At 41.8% G+C, this 17,803-nt stretch overlaps 1 protein-coding gene across 1 annotated transcript in view; it reads right to left on the bottom strand.

Annotated features, from left to right (window-relative positions):
- Positions 1–17,803, bottom strand: part of kdrl (kinase insert domain receptor like) — a 53,962-nt gene that overhangs the window by 17,133 nt on the left and 19,026 nt on the right. The window contains exons 10-21 of the mRNA XM_086085073.1: positions 16,172–16,328; positions 11,576–11,687; positions 9,047–9,155; positions 7,049–7,333; positions 6,679–6,825; positions 6,053–6,181; positions 4,164–4,270; positions 3,851–3,983; positions 3,666–3,770; positions 1,499–1,612; positions 1,105–1,193; positions 851–1,004 (exon numbers count right to left, since the gene is read on the bottom strand). Coding sequence (XP_085941199.1) covers positions 851–1,004; positions 1,105–1,193; positions 1,499–1,612; positions 3,666–3,770; positions 3,851–3,983; positions 4,164–4,270; positions 6,053–6,181; positions 6,679–6,825; positions 7,049–7,333; positions 9,047–9,155; positions 11,576–11,687; positions 16,172–16,328 — 1,641 coding nt within the window. The remainder of the gene's footprint in view (positions 1–850; positions 1,005–1,104; positions 1,194–1,498; positions 1,613–3,665; positions 3,771–3,850; positions 3,984–4,163; positions 4,271–6,052; positions 6,182–6,678; positions 6,826–7,048; positions 7,334–9,046; positions 9,156–11,575; positions 11,688–16,171; positions 16,329–17,803) is intronic.

Genomic DNA, 17,803 nt, shown 5'->3' with positions numbered 1-17,803 from the left:
GCTTTCAATTAGAAGTCGAACCACCAAGGAGGTTATTTTGTGTAAAACAGTCCAATTTTATTTTGGGTAGTACCATTTATAATTTTTATTTTATTTTGGATTTATTTTATTTTATTGTACTTTTTTTTTTCCAACCCAAATTAGAAAAAAGGGAGAAAAAATACTTTTAATAATAATAATAATAATTTTTAAGTTTATTAAGTTCATTCTCATTTTTTCACCCATTAATTTTGGAGGTTTAAAGGAAAAAAAAACATTTCTAATGTGCGTCAATAATAGGTGCATTTTCGCTATTTGCTATTCCCTATCTCTTGCAAATAGTGACAGTTGGGTCAAAAATAACCCAACTTTCTGGGTTGTTTTGTACAAAATGACCCAATATTTTGGGGTTATCTTGTGTAAAATGACCCAAAGAATTGTTTCAATTATTTTGTGTACAGCAACCCAATTTTTAGTTGGACATTTATTTATTTATTTATTTGTGTGTTTATTTATTTATTCATTCATGTATTTATTCATTTATTTGACCAACATTGTGTTATGTTTTGAGCCAGCTGTTTTTAGGGGTGCGGTGCACATCCTCGTTAATGCTTTGCTGAAGTGATAGTTCGGCTGAAATCCGACAAAAGAAATCCAACATGACGTCATGGAAGCAACGCAGCTGAATGAAATGCTGTATAACCGAAGAGAATAGCCGAAGCATTTTCATAGAAAGAAAGATGATACTTTTGGTTGTAAATGGAGGCCATTGCTTGTCGTCGTGTTAAGCAGCAGCAGCAGCAGGAAGTTGGAAGCTAAACAGGAGGAGCAAACAGAAACGGAAGCCACAAGGAATGCACGGCCAAGTTACCTTCTTCCTCTTCCTCCGAGTCGCAGTAGCTTTTATCTTCGATGAAACCCGAGCTGGCCGAACTTCCCGTGCTGGCCACGCTCTCCAGGCGGCGTTTCATCAACTCGCTCAGCTCGCACGCCGTGCCCGACGACGCCACCTTGCCGTCCTGAATCTGAGCGCAAAAACCGCACGTCGCGCTGAAGCCCGAGCTGTGAAGAAAGTCTCACCAACGGGGGAGCGGGGGGGGGGGGGGGGGGGGGGGGGACGCTCACCTTGTAAACCACAAAGTCGTCTCGCTTGCCTCGTAAATAGTTGGACAAATTGCCGTATTTGCAGAACTCCACGATCATCATCAAGGGCCCTGCTTGGACGAGATGCACAATGAACCAGCCGTACAACATCTATGCTAATTGACCTTAGCCCGTCTATGGCGTTTTGCATGATATCGTAGCATTAAGCTAGCAGACTCTTTTTTTTTTTTTTTTTTTTTTTTTTTTTTTTTGTTAGATGATAAAATGCCTTTTTGTTTATCGCCATTAGGTGCAAGCAAGCTGGAGCCTATCCCAGCGGACTTGATTTTTGTGGTGATAGTAAATTAGGCAAATTCAAACGGCCATCTTGGGAGTATACGAGTGAGTCGGAGGGCAGTGGCGTGTCAATTCTGACCTCCGGGCTTGGTGCAAGCGCCCAGCAGGTTGACCACGTTGAGGTGGTGGCCGATGTGGATCAGGATCTTCAGCTCCGACATCAGCGCTTTGCGCTCGTTGGACGTCGCGCCGCCTGTGGGGGGGGGGGAGGGGGGAGGCATATACGATTCATTACAATTGTGTTCGATTGTTTCGCAATAGGCACGGTGGCTGACTGGTTAGCACGTCCGCCTCCCAGTGCAAAGGTTGTGAGATCAAGTCCGGGCTTCGGCCTTCCCGGGTGGAGTTTGCATGTTCTCCCCGTGCTTTGCGTGGGTTTTCTCCGGGTACTCCGGTTTCCTCCCACATTCCCAAAAACATGCATGGCAGGTGAATTGGACACTCCAAATTGTCCATAGGTGCGATTGTGAGTATGGTTGTTCGTCTCTGTGTGCCCTGCGATTGGCTGGCAACCAGTTCAGGGTGTACCCCGCCTGCTGCCCGAAGCCAGCTGGGATAGGCTCCAGCAACCCCCGCGACCCTTGTGAGGACAAGCGGTACAGAAAATGGATGGATGGATGGATTTTGGATCAAGCAGAGCTACGATGGAAAGAACATTTGAGCGTTTGATGCACTATTGTCTTACTAGCGAAAACAAAAGAGTGCACGAGTACACGGACCTTAAGCAGAACTTCTCAAACGGCTTTCAGCATGTTCCAGATGTGTAATAGTGAAGTCATCGTGTGCAAATAGGACAGCTGATTCCAAACACGGGACGTTATCGTCGACGTTTGGAATTTAATATCGCACGTTCATTAAACATAATGTGAAAAAATGCGGATAAGCTTGATTTAGCGAGGATTTTGACTTTGCGGGGTTTTATGTCGCTCGGCCCAGCCAGAAATTTATGAGCCGCAAAGTCTCCGCTCCGTTCAGCACACCGAGTCAATCTGCTGCTTGCCATTAAAGTTGACCTACGAGTCGACGATGGAGCCGGCGAGAGCGTTCGTTATTCGTCATCCATTTATTCACGTGCTTATCTGCGCCGATACGTTATCCGCTCATATCGCAAAAACGAGGATTGATAATAGTTTGCAAATCTAAACAATGGCGCATCTATATTTCAAATTCGACACCATTTCGTGTGAAAAAAAACGAAGAAAATGTTAAGGCCCTGCTTATTCATGTTTTTTTTTTGGGGAGGAAATATTTTTTTGTTGGCCATTTTAGCAAATGTCATTTCCAGAAGTTCTCTCTTAGCGTTTGGGCTCAGTCCCTTTGTACTCTCAGGGTTCTCTTTCACGGGTCAGGAACCCATTACAGGTGAAAAGTTTTACATAGACCCCCCCATAATCCTAATGCCAATTCAACAAAACTACCATCTGTACCCCTAAATGCCACAAAAGTTCTCTATTTTTGAGGGAGGGGGGGACGGGGGCTCTTAAATATTTATTTTATGTCAAAGAATATCATTGCATCATTACATTTTGCTCTTTTGTTGCTATGCTACAAAACTGGCAATATAATGTTTATCTCAGTTGTGTTTCACTGTGAAATGCTATTGCCTGAAATAAATTTATATTAATCATATTAATAATTAAAAAAATCATTAATTAGGGAAGAAAGTCATTAAGTGAATTTCAAAAACACAATTGTATTTCACTCTGGAAAAGACGCCTTTATTTTTATAAAAAAAAATTAGGGATTATTAAATTATGTATATTCTGGGGTGGGAGCAACCTTAAAATAGTAATAATTATTTATTCCTAAAAATTTTATTCATTTGGCGACCATATTTATGCGTCACAATCATATTAGAGCTTTAAATTGGCCCAAGGTTAATGTAAGGAGGTTTATCGCATTACATTGACCGCCGCACTTTTTGCAAACGATTTTGCGGACCCCCAATCTGCAGCTCGCAGACCCCAGTTGCAGAAGCGCTGCCTTCAACCTCCTCATGGACGGGCGGCCTTCGCGTACGCTTGCAAGCGCACTTGGCTCGGAACTAAATGGCGCGTCCGTCATGCGCGGCACAAATCCATCTTGAGGATGGATTTGATCATCCGACCGCTCCCCATAACGCTCCGCCCACCATTGTGAGATTAATGCAAGCCCCCCAAGTTGAACCCGAGGGGGCCGTCGGGGCTTGCGTGTTACGTGGACGCAAATTCCCGACGCGCAGACGAATGAATGGAAAATGCTGGAACCTTTCAGCATCTTGACCGCAACAGTCTTGCAGGTGGAGAGTTTGTCAATCCCGAAGGCAGAGGCCTCCACCACTTTTCCAAAGGCGCCGTGGCCGAGAGTTTTGCCTGGTGAAAGGAGAAGAAGGCTGAGTTGAAGTCGCGTGTCGGAAATGGGGCACGCGCGCTTATGTGTGCGCAGCGCCCACCCAATCGGAGGCGATCGCGGGGGAACTCCCATTTGCTGCTGTCGTACTGCAGGAGGTCGCTCTGCTCGTCCAGGGGACACTCGTCGGGGTCAATGATGATGGACGGACCCATTTTGTAGTGCGCCGGCTGTTGCTGGGTAGGACAGGATGAACGCAAATGTTTTGGTCAGAGAGGCAAGCCTTTGTTGGGCGCGTGCGGTACTCGTCGTATTGACCTTTTGTTGTACACTTTGAAAAGGTTTGACGACGACTGAGCTTTTCGCCTGAGTTTTTAGAAAACCGCGACCTAAAAACAAAACAAAACAAATCATACCTTCCTCAGCTTGCGGATGAAGAGGATGAGCATGAGCCAGAGGAAGGTGGCGGCGGCTCCAGTGCACACCAGAATGATAACCTCCACGTTTGGCTTCCCTTCCTCCCCTGTAGAAAGAGCGAGACAACAACTCAGCCGCTTGAGTGGGCCAACTTCATGTTTGTCACTTTGGAAAAAAAGGCACAACTTTCAGATGACGACTGCTCTAAATCAACTTTTTGTTGTTGTTGTTGTCCAACTCCTGACCTATAGGGGGCAGTATACGATTTATTCTGACTGTGGTGCAACCTATGAAACTGAAGATGACGATAGCTTCAAGTTGTGGGGAAGTGCCATTAATTCTCATCAAAATTGTTTTTTTTGGGGGGGGGGGGGGGTCTGCAGAAAACCACAAGTTCTGTAAAACAAGGATCCAGTAGATCATTAACAAGACTAGGATGCACAACCCCCAGATTTCATTTCAGCTATAAAACATGAAATCCTGGAAAATGGATTTCACCCCCCCACCCCCCCCCCCACCCCCCCCCCCCCCCTCCCCCCAACAATGGCTCAAGTCAGCAGACAGTCAAACAATAGCTTCAAACGCGTGACACTTGGACGATGTGCAATTAAAGCCACACATCAGTTCCTGTAAACATCTTTGTGAAAATAGCCCAAGGCCGCCTTCTTCTCATTCTTCTTCCTCCAAAAACAATCACAAGCGTGCGTCCTTGCAGCCGTTGAGCTGTCAACTTCTGCGTGTCGTCACGAGTGGACCTCTTCACACTTCCCACAGGTCAACGACCTCGTCGCAACGAACCCGCGGCTTTGATCAGGCACCTCCCAAGAGAATTCACTCTCTTGCAGTGTTTGGAAGTAACAAAGTACAAATACTTTGTTACTGTACTTAATGTTACGTTACTTGAGTACTGTATTTATTTGTTGCTGACTTTATTTTATTTTTTTCTTCTAGTCTCTCTGAAAACAGTCATTTGTACTTTTTACTTACTTTGTCAAAATAAAATAGGCTAGTTACCAGCTAGTTACAACCTCTAGGGATGACTACTCGATATTTTAGAGATCGTATTTTATACTCTAAATGTGTGTATTCCACTACATTCATATACAGAAACACTCTGCCCTTTCTACTCTCTTTCCACCTTTGGTTCAGATGCTAAAGCTAATGCTAATTCCTGATGTTGTGTTGTCTTGTGCCAGCCTTAAAGCGTAGAAATAAGCAGGTATGGTTGTGGCGTATTAGTTTGGTTGCTTTCATGATTGAATTGATCTTTTTTTGTTTTTGTTTGCAAGTTAATCACGTTAGCAGAGCAACAAGAACAGCGCTAGCTTTTTTTCTTCTCATTACGAACACTATAAATTTAGCCCAGGTTTATCACACCTAAAACTTTATTGGTCACTGTGGATTTTTTAATAAATCAAAAAAATATAACGTTACTATATCTTTAATTTTGTGATTTTAATTTCATTTGGCCATGTTTTATGTTGCAGTTTTGCTTGATTTTTATCTTTCAGTTTGCTATTGTTTTGAAATGATTTTCCTTCATAAATCAGCTTCGATTTTAGTTTTGTATGAATGATTCTATAAATACATTTTCCTTGTCTTGCCTTTTAAAGTTAGCAAAAGAGGAAACCGTTATGTGCGGATGTTTTTTTGTTTTGTCAAGTTATCAAAACAGGTTCTGTATATTCGCTGAGAGTACTTTTGTACTTGAGTACATTTCAGAGAGTAATTACTTATACTTTGACTTGCGTACTGTAAAATAGTAGAATCAGTACTTCTGTTCTTAATTTATTTTTATTAACCCAAATACTTGTACTCGGAATTATAGTGTTGGACTTCTCACGTGGACGTAATCGTTTCGATCTCAGCGACGGTCCCAAAATCTTACCGAGCACGGTGACAAAAGCGGCGGTCTTGACGACGCCCTCGCTGTTGACGGCCACGCACTCGTAGAGGCCCTCGTCGTCCTTCTTCACCCTCTCGATGTTCAGCACGCCGTCCGTCTTTAGGGTGATTCCTGCAAGCCGGTGGGAAACCGCTTATTAAAAAAAAAAAAGTCCTTTTCTTCAGGATGCTTGAGCTTGTGAAAATGTGGCTTCTAATGGCAAAACATTCTTGTTAGTGGTGACGTTGTGTTCAGGTGGTAAAATATACCAGCATAACTTTGCATGAATTGATTTTATTTTATTAGAGGTTTGTCATAAGCGCTCACTTGTTGCTAGGCAGATTTCATCGGGCTCAGCCGTTCCTAGCTTCCTACTCGGCTGTTTGATTGACAGCTCACATTTTCACAACTGAATCAGTCCTATTTTAAATATAAAATACAAATTAGGAAGAAAGGCGGCCGACATATTTACCAAGTTGAGTAAATAAACACGCCAAGGCTGCTACTATTATAGTAACACATTGTGGGGCGTAACCAAAATCCAAATAGCCTCTCATATACTGTACCTAGCGTGTGTTTAAAAAATGGCAATTCAACATATATCATTGCTGTCGTATGACATCATTTACCTGGGCCTTCCTCCAGTAGAATGGCATTTTTGTACCAGGTGATGTTGGGTTGAGGAACTCCCCGGGCGGCGCACGTCAGCATCAAAGTGTTGCTGCTGTTCACTTCCCGATCGGTCAGATTTTGACTCAGCCAAGGCTGCGTTCTCGCTGAATGACACAATTTTTATTTTTTTTATTATTATCACACTCATTTTCTAGTGAGCAGAAATGTGGGGGGAAAAAAAGTCGCTAATAAATTGTTTTACTATTGCACTCGAATTGTAAGTGGTATAACTGGTAAGGACCAAAAAAAAAAAAAAAAAAAAAAGGCTACTAGTACATGTACAAACAAGTCGGATAGCGAATGAATGCCCAACGGCGCATTGCTTACCGATCACATCCAAAGCAGCCGACTTGACTTCAACCTTATTTTGCATCTTAAATGCTCGACACTTGTAACCGGCCGCGCTCTTTTTGCTGACGTTGGGCAAATGGAGAGAGATGGCGATTGAGTAGCGGTCGAGCTGGAGACGCGACACGTCGGAGGTGACCGTTCGATTCCGGGAATCCAACCACTGCAGGTCCATGTAAAGATAGCGGGGGGCCCGGCAGCTCAAAGTGACGTCGTCTCTCTCCATGGCCGACTGAGGATGGATGGAAATGGCCTCGGGGTGATCTGGTGGGACAAGGACGGACAGATGATGTCACGTCAGTGTCACCTAGTTCAACTTTTCGCTAACACTGTTGGAAGCATTAAACTGCATTTACTTATCTTGGCTGGATGCTGGACTTTTTTTTTTTAATTTTTTGTTTAATCAGCATTTATGTGTTGCCGTGTTAATCTAATCTGCCCAGGGGGAGTTCACAATCACTAATGCTGGCTCTTAGAACAAACGATACAGTTTACCCCCACTAATGGTTTAAGCATTGTATTGTAAGGGAGACCAAAACTGCCCAAATTAAAAATAAATAAATCACTAAATAAATAACTAAATTAAAAGAATGGATATAAAAAATATCATTAGAAAAATTTTATACAAAAATATTAATATAAATGGTAAAAAACAATTACTTTAAATAAAGTAAATAATTAAAAGTAAAAATATATCGAAAAATTCAATTCAATTTCAATATATTTATAAAAATGATTAAATATAAATCAATCAATAAAAACGCTCTGCTCTCACATTTATTTATTTCATGCTGCAGACGCTCTGTCAGGTCGAAATGTTAGTCAAATGAGGGGGCGGTCCTAATTATTCTATTTATATATATTTTTTTGTATTTATTTCAAAATTTTTACATTTATTTTTATTTTTAGAACCTTGTTTTTTATTATTATTATTGTATTATTATATATATATATATTTATTTATTTTTTATTTCCATTTATATTTTCACTTTTATTCATTTATTTAGTCATTTATCTATTTTTAATTGATTCCGTTTTGGTCCTCCATTGCATTGATGCTTCCTTGAATGATTCTGAAGCGATAGTGGCGATCATAAGAGGTGAATGCAGTCCCAGGTACCAAATTGCCGTCCCCGGCCAGCGTTGAAGACACAGAGCAGGGACAGGAATGTCAAATGTGAGTTATTTCCTGTTTCATCACCGATAATTGGAAGCACGTTGGCGCACGGCGGCGTCGTTGATGGTGCCGCAGCAGTCGACCAATTGCGGGGAAGCTCAGCATCGGCCCCAGGGGGACCAGACTGTGCTTGTTTATTCACATCGCTGGGAAGCATTCTGTGTTCCGTAACACAAGACAGCTGTTGTTACAATCCTGTCCTCGTTCTTTCTTTTTTTAGCCGCATTCCAACGTCCTTCGCCTTCTGGACCGGAGTCCAATTCTTCTTGGGAACTGTCCCATGCTGGGGTCTAATAATTCGTGAGGTTTCAAAATTTCAATTGTGAGTCTTTTTTTTTTTTTCTTGCCAATTTGAGTTTACGTTGCTGCGCCAGTTCTGCAATGGATTATTCAATGTGAGAACATTTGGAAATGCTCAGATGCACATAAAATGTAAATTCTCATAGCGAAGTCCTCGCAGATAAAAGGACGAATAAAAAAGAATGACTTGCTTGCACTGGAAAGAATGCAGTTATTCATAGCTGTTTTTTTTTTTCAACGCGTGCCATTACGGCGCTCCATATGGCTCGGGATGGATTTGCCTCGCTTGCACCCCAAAGCTGCTCAGCTGCACGGGAACATGTTTTCAATTAATGCCCCCTCTGGTGTCTTTACTGCACAATGTACACTCAGCATGCACGTTCCACTTTATTATAATTACTCGTCAAGAATATTGTACAGGAAAATCATCTGGTATCCATCCCATATTATTTTGCAGAGGCGTATTTACGAATTTAAGGCGTGTGGGGGCGAGCACTTACCGCTAACGAAGAAAGGGATGGTCATGACGCTTTTGCCGTCCTCGTTCTGGGCCAAACAGGAGAAATTTCCCGACACTCGGGCTTGTCCAATCACCAGGGTGCTCAGAGTCTGAATGTGAACAACAGAAAAAGAAGAAGAAAAAAAAAGCCTCATCGTAGCGATTCACTAGTAACAAGACGGAGACGAGTCAGCCAGTCGTGTCACTGACGACTTTGGAAGAACTTCCTGTTGTGACATGTAAGATAAATCCGTCATGACTTAAGAGAAGTTTGTAGTAGTATAAATGCGTCTTTGGGACACTTAATACATTTAAAATAGAACGTATTTATACGTTTTTTGGGAACAAATGAGTTAATATTCTATTTGTGGAATATGAGTTATGAAGCAAAATCCAGCTGTTTTTATCCATCTCAGAGGGCGGCCATTTTGCCGCTTGCTGTCGACTGAAGATGACATCAATGTTGCTCAGGTAACAACCAATAACAGCTCAGCTTAAATAAAAACAGGTGAGCTGTGATTGGTTGTTATCTGAGACATTCATTGACATTGACGCCATCAGTCGACAGCAAGTGGCAAAATGGCCGCCTCCTGAGATGGATAAAAACAGCTGGATTTTGCTGCTTAAATTATATTGCGCAATATTAACCTGAATGCTATATTTAGACTAGTGGGACTTAAAACCATTTCTGCTGAGTGCTCTGCTAAAAGGTTGAAAGTGAAATTCAACAAAATTCACCTAAACATTGACAAGGAATTAAGTTACACTCAATATGATGTAAACTGCCGTCGACTGTACTGCCGTCCGAGTGTTGACCCCAGCAGACTTTTTTGTTCTCGGCCTTCTGGGCGAGCGGCTCGGCTCGGAGGCCCCCCCCCCCCCCCCCCCCGTCGCGACCGGCGTCTACTTCGCGGGCCCACACGATTTATGTGGAGTGACAGAAAGGAATTTGCCAGCAAATCCCTCGCCTTTTAAACTCCCGCTTGTTATCGTTGACCCTCGGTCGCCACCCTCATAAAGCGAGCGCTTGCGGCCGCAGGTACTTGTAAACAAGTGGGGCTCCTTCCACTATTTATGACGGCCGTGTATTAGAACGGATGCCCTGTGAAAATGGCAACATTTACAATTATTAGCCTTGTTAAAAAAAAAAAAAAAAAAAAAAAAAATGTCATCCACACTAAATCAAACTCAGTCACACAGGCCGAAATGTTAGACCCCCTAAAAAAACAAAACAAAGATTATTTCTGGTTTAATGAATTTGTGCCGTATTTGACTGAGTCAAGCAAGTACCTAAATGTTTATTCTACGGAAAGACCCACGCGATGCAGTCAAATCTGCCCTTAATTATGCTTGAGGTGAAAAGACGCAAGTTGGGCCATTTTCTTCTCTCTCGTTCGGGTTTACGTGATGAAAATTAGTTGGACTCTTTAAATTTGTTTCACTTAATCGGATTCAAATTGATCGTATTTCCACCTTCATCACATTTCTGTAATCACGTGGACTTACAATAAATGGGCATGAAATCTTTTAAATGTACATTTTTCACTGCCTTTAGTTCATATAGAAAAATATAAACATTTGATGTAGCCTCAACGTATTAGCATATGCAGCTATGATATATTTTATGTACAGTATTTGCCGATTCTATCCCGTTACGTTCAGTCTTGTTCTTCAAATGAAGACATTTAGTCCAATAAAACACATCACATGAAACAAAAAGCAGCCCGAGATGCGCCAAAGTACATTTTGAGCACTTCAATATGTGTGTTATTGGATTTAGAGTTGAAAGACCACAAAATAATTTGAATTTATTTTGAAGGGAGTTACAACAAGCAAATGGCAACAATTTGGTGGAATTCTTTAAGGACATCCGTCGAGAATAAACCTTCGTTAGGATCGTTGGCGACAGGTACAACAACTTTGTCTTATTTTAATGAGTGCTGAGTCATCCTTTATAAGCTTGCTTGTTGTTTATTTCGTTTTTTCGTTCGGGAGGTTTTGCAAATTCCCTGTTTTGGAAAGTCCCAAAGAAAACAAATGCATTTGTGCTGGTATGTTAGTTCTGTAGTTGGTTTAAAAACAATTTAATATTTTTCAGATTCAGGGCCCCATTTTCCAATCAAAAAAAAAACCATCAACCAAACAAAACAAACCCTGTCTCCCATTTTCCTGGTCACTTCCTCCAGGAATAAAGAATTCCAAGTGCATGCACAAATGAAGAATTGATTCCCTGAAAATGAACGGCGCCTTTTCATGTGTTTTGGTCAGAGTTGCTCATGCAAGAGTTACGCGTCACATTCATTGGACGTGAATTGGAAAGGATTTATTCATTTCAGATGAGGAAATACGACTTCAATGTGCTCCTCGTGGAAGGTTTCCACTCCAATCTGACCTTGCCATTGGATATTGTCTTGATATTGGCCAGTTGCGGTGCTCATAATTTATTTATTTATTTTTTAAACTGCTGTCGCCAATATTTCAAATGGAACAAAACAAAAAAAAAAAAAAAAAAAAAGCGACAAAGGTTTACCTTGTTTTTCCCTTGAACCATTTCACGCTTGGTGCTTATACTCTGGATCCAGTTGCTGACGTTTCCCTTTTGCGTAACGCTGACCACCGTCGGCTCCGAGTAGACGACGCATCTGCGACACAGAGAGGCAACAAATGGCCGTAAAAGCGAGGATGAAGAAAAACAAATGTACATGTGTTCATCCTTGAATGATACAACATGCATTTTGTACGAAACGCTTGCCCAGATGGAATGAATACTAGTAGTGCGGTTATGCGATTGTATTTCATCCTAATAGCCTCGCAGCTGTCACCACTCGGAGAAGAGGACACTCCGATCCTATTCGACACGTTTCCTTGATATCCAGCTTAAGTCGGGACAAAAACCTCACGAGTAAGACGAGTCAGCGGACGGCAAGCACCAGCGTGTCATGCAAGTAGTTATTTGCGCTCCTAGTGCCGGCTTTGCCCTACTAGTGCAAAATTGAACATTACTTATAAACTACTAGTCCCGGTGAGTAGGTTTACAGTATGTGACCCGCTCATTATCAAGAAAATGGAGTAAATGCTCAAAATGGCTTCCTGTAAAACAGCTTGAGCAATTGTTCCATTATTCTTGGTATCCAACTTAACCCTTCTGTTAGGTTGGTTTCTCAAGAACAGTAATAATGTTACCGGGTCAATTTGACCCGGGCATTTGTAATGATAAAAACACTACTAACCTCTTCCATTGCAAATATTTTAAATGAGCCATTAGTAACAAGTTTCATCATGGAATGAAATATATATATATATATTATATATATATATATTTTTTGTTCTAAAACTTTAAAATGGGTCAATTTGACCCGGGCTACGTCTAATGTTCCAGAAGCTTTCCGATAAACATTTAACATTTACCGGTAATGTAATCATTTGAAAATGTGAATCCATTTTAATTGTCTGTCTGAGATGTTTCAAACTATTTATACTTTTTCACTCTTAAAATGGGTCAATTTGACCCGGAATCTTTAATATTCTAAAACCAACCCAATAAATATTTATAATAGCTCTTATTATTAACAGTTTTCATTGCAGCTATGTCAAACTTTTTAACTATTTCTTAGTCTTTTAATGTGAAGTTTTAAAGCAAAAAAAAAAAGAAGAAGATATTATATTATGAAAATATATATTTAAATATACATTTTGATAGCGAAAAGCTAACATTTGTTCTTTAACTTTAAAGCGGGTCATTTTGGCCCACAACATAACAGGGAGGGTTAAGGTCAACTAGTAAGGCAGTTCAGTGCACAAGTAGAATGACTAGGACACACTAGTAGAACAACTGTGTCTTACTAGTAGAAACATTTTCATGACTAATGCTACTAGTGAGCGCAAAGAGTGTACCGGTACTAGTATGTGGCCATTAAGCTGGATATTGGAATAAACGCTGTCCTTGGCTGAATGGAGGGCAAGTTTCGATTCGCCCCCGCCCGCTCCCGCTCCCCTTCTAAGCCCCCAACGCCTTTGCCGCCCGACGTGGCAAACAATCAAGCTGATGAGACGAGAGGCCGAGGAGGAAACGGCCAGAGCGACAGGAAGGGCCTGGCTGTGCGTCACCTCCGACAGGAAACGCTCGCGCGATCTGCTCCAAGGAGATAAGGCCGATGCGCGTAGACCTTGGCGAGCAACAGGGGAGCGCTGATAACTTCTCAACCTGGCAACCCATAAAGGGCACCCCTTGAACCTTTTTTTACGCCAGACGTGGACACGTATCCGGCTCGTGAGCCGTTTGCGACCCGTGGTCGGCAGGGAGCTCTGGATCAAATGGAGAAAATAATCAGGCTTGAAAAATGTCAAGTTCCGATTTGTGAACAGGTCAACGTTCAGGAACGGTCTTCAAGTAAAAGACTTCTTTTAAATTTGCTCTCGTTTCATTCTGAATATGGAGATGTGATTTGTTTCTATTTATTTATTTTTATTTGTCTGCCTGGCAACACAGTCGGCTTCCTCGGACTGTATGTTTCCTCTTCTGTCCAAAGATGACCTTTTGATCTTGAAGGACTTAACGAGCACTTGCGGGGTCCAGATTGAATCAAATCAACTTTTTTTGCACAATTTACCGAACACCAGGCAAGAGTGACGACAGACGAGCAGATTCGCCAATAAATGTCAGCATCGATTAATCCTAGCCGATCGGTTTGGCTGTTTTCCACGCGGCCATTTCAGTGTGAGCGTCTTCTCCGTTCTCTTTGCGAGTGTTTTCATTTTGTATTTGCTGGTTTCCCTCAAAATGGGAGATTGTCACTCTCATTTTTTTGCTCTCTTCACTCAAAACTCAAGTTTGTGGCCACGCCTTTTAAAGGCACGCAATTTTTGCAGTGTGTGTATGAATTTCGACTTCATTACACTTTATACAACAGTTTTTCTTTTAATTTTATATGGTGCTATTTTTCTTTGTTAAAAGTATTTTAAAAATCGAGGAGGGGGGGGTCAAATAAAGGGAATTTTTTTTTGATACGTGATTAAATTGAGTTGTAAACTTGGTAGTGGAACAAATGAAACTTTAACTGCACCGCTGTAAATATCTGGTATCTTTTGTCGTCGGGTGGAATTTTATTTTGAAAGAACCATTAAAAAGCCCAAAACGGGTCTCAATACCACCCAGAGGTTCTCGCACGACAATGACCTCGTACTCTGAAAAAACTAAAGCTAATACTAAAACTAAGAGGGGGGGGGGGTCAATTAAAGGGAAAATGTATTTGAGACGTGATTAAATTGAGTTGTAAACTTGGTAGTGGAACAAATGAAACTTTAACCGCACCGCTGTAAATATCTGGTATCTTTTGTCGTCGGGTGGAATTTTATTTTGAAATAACCTGGCTAGAACCATTAAAAAGCCCAAAACGGGTCTCAATACCACCCAGAGGTTCTCGCACGACAATGACCTCGTACTCTGAAAAAACTAAAGCTAATACTAAAACTAAGAGGGCGGGGGGGGGGGGGGGGCACTTTGAGAAATGAATAAGAAAATAAAACACATCGCAGAGATGCTCAAAACACTCATTAAATCCAACTCCATTTCAAAACTATTTTAACCTTGCCCCTCCCATTAACGCATAACGAACTGCGCGTTTGTTTACGGCATTAATTGAGGCGCCCCAACCTCACTCGGGCGCCGTTGTTTTTGTCAACGCTGCCGGATCCCGATAATAACCCGAGGCTAATGGCCCATTGTTTTGCTGATCTTACGACTCGCACGTCTCCCGCTGTCACGCCGCGGCCGGCCGGGATCTCGGGGAATGTTCATCTTGTTTGCGGGTTCACTAGCAGGCTGGTATTCAGCAGCAGTCACTCATCGTACATGAAGAATTACTGGGGGATCGGCGGTAATATATCTCCCCACTGTTTCCTCTTTGGATTCCGAAGGCGCTGACCTCAAATGGGGAGGGCGCCTCTCCAGGGTTACTTTTCGCTGATTAATGTGCTGCGTTCTGAGGCAATGGAGGCACTGGAGATGTGTTGTTGTTTTTTTTTTTTACTGGGACTCTGGGTGGCTTGAATGCAACTGTGAAGACTTCGCATCAACTGGAAAAACTGGAAAAACTATGCATGCCTTCATTTATACAGCTTAGGGTTGAACTCGAGTTTTTTTTTGTCTCAAATGAGTGTGGACATAAATCCATCCATCATCCAGGCCTTTGTCCAGGTTGTTAGTGTAGAATGGGGGGGGGGGGGGGACCAAGCCCATCCAACCATTCATTCTCTTATGCTGCATATCCCTGGACTGGTCGCCAGTCACATATAGAAACAGACAACCGTTGGATTTGTTGGGGTCTGGATGTTTCTTGGGCTTGGGAGGAGTTCTGGTGGGCGGTGTCTGGTCGGTGCTGGATTTCACCTTCCTTGGTTTTCTTTGGTCCCCTCGGGTCTCCTGGTGTTCGGTTTAGGTGAACGGTATGAGATTTTTTCTAATAGGTTTTCTGGTGAGCTAACAAATACACGCACGCACGCACGCACATACAAAAAAAAAAAATATATATATATATAAAAAAAAAAAATAATAATAATAAAAGAGCAATGATGATGACATTTCCGAATGAACAATACTGAGCTCTTAGAAAAAAAAGAAACAGACAACCGTGGCCCACGGGCACCAGGTTGCCACCAAGCACGGCTGGACTGGCACAAAAAAAACGGCCCAACCAAAATGTAGTTCTGCCACTGATGTTTGTTGATGTTTCAGTTTGCTATCTATAGTCGAACTGGATTAACGGATTGGTCCCTCTAAATTGTGGGCCGGTCTCTTGGGGTAAAATGGAGGAAAATAATCATTAAAAAAAGAGACCGGCCCACCGGGCATCTGCCCTACATGCCAGATGGCCAGTCCAGCCCTGCCCCCAAGGACCACGTGAGCCTGTTCCAAAAATAGCTCACCAGTAATGGGACATTTCTCGGAATATTGTATAACATTCATTTGAAAATGTAAACACTGGCGGGGATTTCTAGAATGTGTCTTCACATAATATGCATATTAATTGGATCCGAATTTGAAAGCATTTCACAAGCGTTTTTTTGCAGGATCGCTGCCAGAGGGGGGGGGGGGGGGGGAGGGTCTAAAATGATGACGAGCACTTACTGTTTGAGGACTGGGCTGGTGTGACAAGGTTGCCAGAGCCAGGTGATGTTTGCCGCGGGTCTGCCGTAGGCGGTGCAGGTCAGCTGGTGGCGCTTGGCAAACATGTAAGGTTGGATGTCCACGGGGGCAAACTCGGACTCTGAAATACTTGGTTTCACTGTGACAAGAAAAGAAACAGCAGCACAATTTGAACGTTACCAGAGATATTTTTCAATGTCAATTCCCATTGAACATGAATGGGGAAAAAGTTGATATTTAATGTTATATTGTGCGAGTACTGTAAGTAACGTGACATCAGACGATGTATATACCCCGGAAGGCGTGAATTTTTGGAAAAAGTTGACATTTGAACCTTGTAAATCGGAAGTATTATGTGGGACTCGTTTCTCGGCAAAAAAAGTGAGGAGGATAAAAATCACAATAACAAATGTGAGAATGCTTATTCCCACTATTAACTTATACTTACAAATAAGTACTTTTTAGAATTTGTACTTTATACTGTCACTTAAGTATAGGACTTAAATGAGTAGTTGTAGTCGTACAAGAGATTTTTGTTTAAGGTACTTCTACTTAAGTACAGAACTTTTGCCACCTGACTATGTGCTGCATCTGATTAACGACGTTGACATAGTTTTGTAATTGAAACCAGAATCCCTCCCGGCCGTGTTTATTTGTAAGCTTCATTTTATGTCACTCCAATAAGTTTTAGTGATGCGACATGGAACACTATAAATTTTTTCCTTCACATTTTTTGGCATTTTGATGTCTGTAGAATGCTATGAAATCATTGCGCATTCTCCCACAATAAGTCAAACTGGTGACGCGAATCAAGACGATTGCTACAGAAGCATGTGTTGCTGCCGCGTGAGTTGAAGTTGTTGTTGCTGTTTGAAGTTTTGCAATTAGCTTTTTTTCCTGATCCGATCGTGTCTTGTCAAAAAAGATTGGGATTTTTTTACATTTTCCCACTCAACTCACACTATATGCAATTGTTATACGGTCATGGAATTACTTTTTTCCTTCTTTCTAATGATTTACTGAGTTATCTGTAAATACGCAAAATCAAGTAACATTCCTGTTCAATATGAATTACTGCAATGTCTATCCAAATGTATTTATGTTAGTTTTATTATGGCATTAAGAAGGTGGGGGTCAAATTGGCAACGGTAAGTTGAGTTTATTTTTATTTTTATTTTACTGCCACTTTTTGATGGTATTGTAAGTAGGCCTGTGCCTGCTTTAAAAAAATAATAATAATAATAATAATAAAAAAATTTTTTTATGTCTGTGTAATTTGTTAGTCATCCTGGTCAAGGTAATCAGCAAGGGTTGAATCGAGGCAACTGGACTCTTGTTTGTTGAATTTGCTGCAGGTTTTTTTGTTTCCTGAAGACTTTCCAAAAGGATTTAGCCTAATGATATACATATGTTAATGCGTGTGCGTAATTGTTGTGTGTTATTTAGAGAACTGTGCAAAACTCCGACAAATATTTTGGGTGGATTTCCACCTATCGCGGAGGGTGTGTCAACGTGTTCCCCGCTATAAATGGCGCCTCTCGCTGTAATCCCCAAAAAATGTTCCGGTCTTGCTCCCCCCCCCCCCCCCCCCCCCCCCACACCCCCCACAGGCCA

The sequence above is a fragment of the Leptonotus elevatus genome, chromosome 9, assembly GCF_054856555.1.
Source record: "Leptonotus elevatus isolate MCC_2025b chromosome 9, RoL_Lele_1.0, whole genome shotgun sequence".
NCBI lineage: Eukaryota > Metazoa > Chordata > Actinopteri > Syngnathiformes > Syngnathidae > Leptonotus > Leptonotus elevatus.
Note: the sequence above shows the minus strand (reverse complement) of the source record. Positions and strands in the feature narration are given on the sequence as shown.